The sequence below is a fragment of the Onychostruthus taczanowskii genome, unplaced genomic scaffold, assembly GCF_017590055.1.
Source record: "Onychostruthus taczanowskii isolate IOZ18803 unplaced genomic scaffold, ASM1759005v1 scaffold3, whole genome shotgun sequence".
Classification (NCBI taxonomy): Eukaryota; Metazoa; Chordata; class Aves; order Passeriformes; family Passeridae; genus Onychostruthus; species Onychostruthus taczanowskii.
In genome coordinates this window covers 9,653,906-9,656,879 of record NW_024500349.1, presented here as the reverse complement: position 1 = coordinate 9,656,879, position 2,974 = coordinate 9,653,906, and the positions used below count along the sequence as shown (strand labels likewise).

The 2,974-nt window shown below is 46.6% G+C and overlaps 1 protein-coding gene across 1 annotated transcript in view; it reads right to left on the bottom strand.

Annotated features, from left to right (window-relative positions):
* Positions 1-197: 197 nt before the first annotated feature.
* Positions 198-2,974, bottom strand: part of LOC121337924 (amyloid beta precursor protein binding family B member 1 interacting protein) — a 61,923-nt gene continuing 59,146 nt past the window's right edge. Inside the window, exons 13-14 of the mRNA XM_041408381.1 lie at positions 2,721-2,818; positions 198-758 (exon numbers count right to left, since the gene is read on the bottom strand). Of these exons, the coding sequence (XP_041264315.1) occupies positions 222-758; positions 2,721-2,818 (635 nt within the window). The 3' untranslated portion in view covers positions 198-221. The remainder of the gene's footprint in view (positions 759-2,720; positions 2,819-2,974) is intronic.

The window sequence follows — 2,974 nt, the reverse complement described above, 5'->3', positions numbered from 1 at the left end:
TGGTACTGGAATGGGAGTTAAGAGCAGGGGATGGTGAGGGGGAAAGGGGGAAAGGGGGAGGTTACAGGGACAAAGTGGGGGACATAGGGTGCCTCGTCTTCTTGAGACTCTCCAAGAGGAAGTCTGAAGGAGAATTTCTCCTGGAGAAGCCTGATTCAGCATGACACTCTGTGATGCCTCGGAAAACCAGCTATGTCTTAAAGTCTATCCACTCCCAGAGTTCAGGAGCTGTTACCCCTTTTCTTCTCAAGAGCTTTCATTAGGTCAGACATGAAATCTGCTTGCTTGCCTCCCCCTGCAATCAGAGGTGGCCCTGCTGACTGTGGCTCTCCATCCTGTCCTGTGTTTTCCAGCCTTTTTGGAGGAAGTGGTACAGGTTTCTTCATTGGAAGTGGTGGTGGCTTACTGGAGACAGGTGGAGGTGGAGGGGGTAATGGCACATCTCCATTACTGCTGCTGGAGACCGGTGGTGGTGGAGGCACAAAATCAGGAGGTGGTTCACAGAAATCCGATAGTGGTGGTGGAGGAGGAAAATCAATCTTCAGTGTCAGTGGTGGTGCTGGAAAGCTCTCTGGATCTGTTAGGAAGATGCCACTGTCTCGTTTCACTTTAGAGGGTAGAACTGGTGAAGCAGAAATAGCAGATGAACGCCTTTCAGGTGGAGGAGGAGGCTGCAGTGACGTCCTCTTACTCTGGACTTTCTGTGGCCTCAGCAATGGCTGTGCCAGGCCTGCTGCACCAGTGCTATTTGTTTCAGCCTTTAACAAGCAGAAAAATAAAAGGACAGACACAGTTGGTAAGCGTGTAAACTAATGCCACTGCCTAAGAACATAAAAAGATATGAAAATACATGAGTGTAGTAGACAGGGAAATCAGGCAGAGTACATTTTGCCTGAAACTTGAAAAGAGTATTTTGTTTTCTTTCTGGAGCTGCCCGTAGAGGTTTGACAGTGGAAACCTCCCTGTTGACAGTATTCATAGTGCTTATTTGAATGCTGTTCACAGAAGATGAGTGCTTTTAAAATTTCAAATAATTGCAGTTAGTAAGACTAACATCAGTGAAGTATCTTGGGGAATCATTGTCCTTGAGCCTGGAAGAAATGATCTTTGAATACCAACCACCTCTCTTGGACTCCCCTTCAGGGCCTTCTCCCATGGGATTCTTCCAAGAAGATCCCTAAAGATGCTAAAGTTAGCTCTCCTGGAGTCCCTGTTTGAAATCTTGCTCTCTGTTCTGCTACCTCTTCCTTCAATTCTGAACTCTACAGTCTCGTGGTCACTGCAGCCATGGCTGCCCCACCCGTCCCACGTCCAACAAGGCCTCCCCTGTTTGTAGTACAAGGTCGGGCAGCCCAGCATTCCTTGTGGGATCCTTCAGCACCTGTGACTGGAAGTTGTCATCAATGCTTTCCAGGAGCCTCCTGCACTGCTTTTGCTTTGCTGTTTTGCTTCTCCAGAAGAGGTCAGGGTAGTTAAAGCCCCCCAAAACCAGGGCCTGTGACTGTGGGGCTGCTCCAGCTGCCTGTAGAAGGCCTCATCCACCCCCTCCTTCGATCGGGCGGCCTGTAGCAAACACCCACAATGGAGTCACCCTTACTAGTCTGCCCTTTGTCCTCACCAGGGCAGAGCTCTGCACACTCCAAGTGCTGCTTCACATCGAGGACAATTCCACCACTGCACCTTCCTAGTCTGTCTCTCCTAAACAGCCTGTGGCCCTTCATGACAACATTGCAGCCATGGGAGCTGTCCCACCATGTCCATAATTGCAATGAGATCGAAGCCCAGTGGCTGCAGGCAGATCTCTAGTTCCTCCTATCTGCTGCTTCTGGAGAAAAGTGCTCTGCACCCCTGCAGCAGCATTAATTCTAGCATGAGCTAATTATAACATGTATGCCTCCTCTTCCTCACTCCTCGCCTACAAACGTGGAAGTAAATGAGACTCAGGAGAAGGGAAGCAGTGGCTGAGTTCTCAGAATGTGATCTGGTCCAGAGGAAGTAATGTTCAGAACAGAGAAACAGGAGGAACTCAAAGACAGAAACAAGAAGTGTAGAACACGTAATGCTGGTGACAGAAAAATCCTAGGAATTTAATTTCATTTGTCCTGTGCACTTTAAACGTGATGAAGAGATTGAATAATGAACTCTAAACAAATGCACACTTTTTTCTGTATGATGCTCTTGAGGTTCTCTTACTGTACCCTTTGATATTTTTACAGCCAGATTTGGTGCAAGTACATGAAATTTGGAGCTTAACAAGAAATGCATTTAGAGTCTAAGGAAAACATGTGTTTTCCCTTAGTTCTTCACAGTTTCTCCTTTCTTACACACTCATCTTCAGCTGGACAGTGTTCCCTACTGAAAACACTATTTATGTCTTGTGTTTCGAAGACAAGACCTTGTTTTTTGGCAAAGACAGAACACGGCACCAAGGTTCTAGCAGCACACTTTGAGACTATCCCAGCAGGCACATTCCTATTCCTGCTACATGAACTCATGGCTGCTTGTTCTGAAGAACAGAAGCAGTGGATGGCTGTGCCTTCACCTCCCTCGGAGGCTCCTGGTTCTGTAAGCACACACACTGTTTAGAGTGTGTGGGGCAGCCACTTTTCCCAGGAACCAAATCCTTCTCATTGGCATTTTGAGGGGGAAGACAGTAGGTGAAGGAAAACAAACTTGGAAAATTTATTCACAGATGACATTTAATTGTAGCGACTGCTCACTTGTGCCTCAGATGTATCCACTTTCTTCTGAGTGTCTGGAAATTCTGCACTGCAACAATGACCACTTTGGGGAATCTGTCCATTTGACTGAACAGTACCTGTGACAAGGAGAGGAGCCAGAGGGAAGACAGTGTTAGGTTTTTTTGATATTAACCAGATCAGGGAATACCCAACTATAAAAATTTCTTTACAACTTCCACAAAGAAACACTTGTTACAGAGTTTTTGTACATAACTCAGTAAAATCTGTTTTCT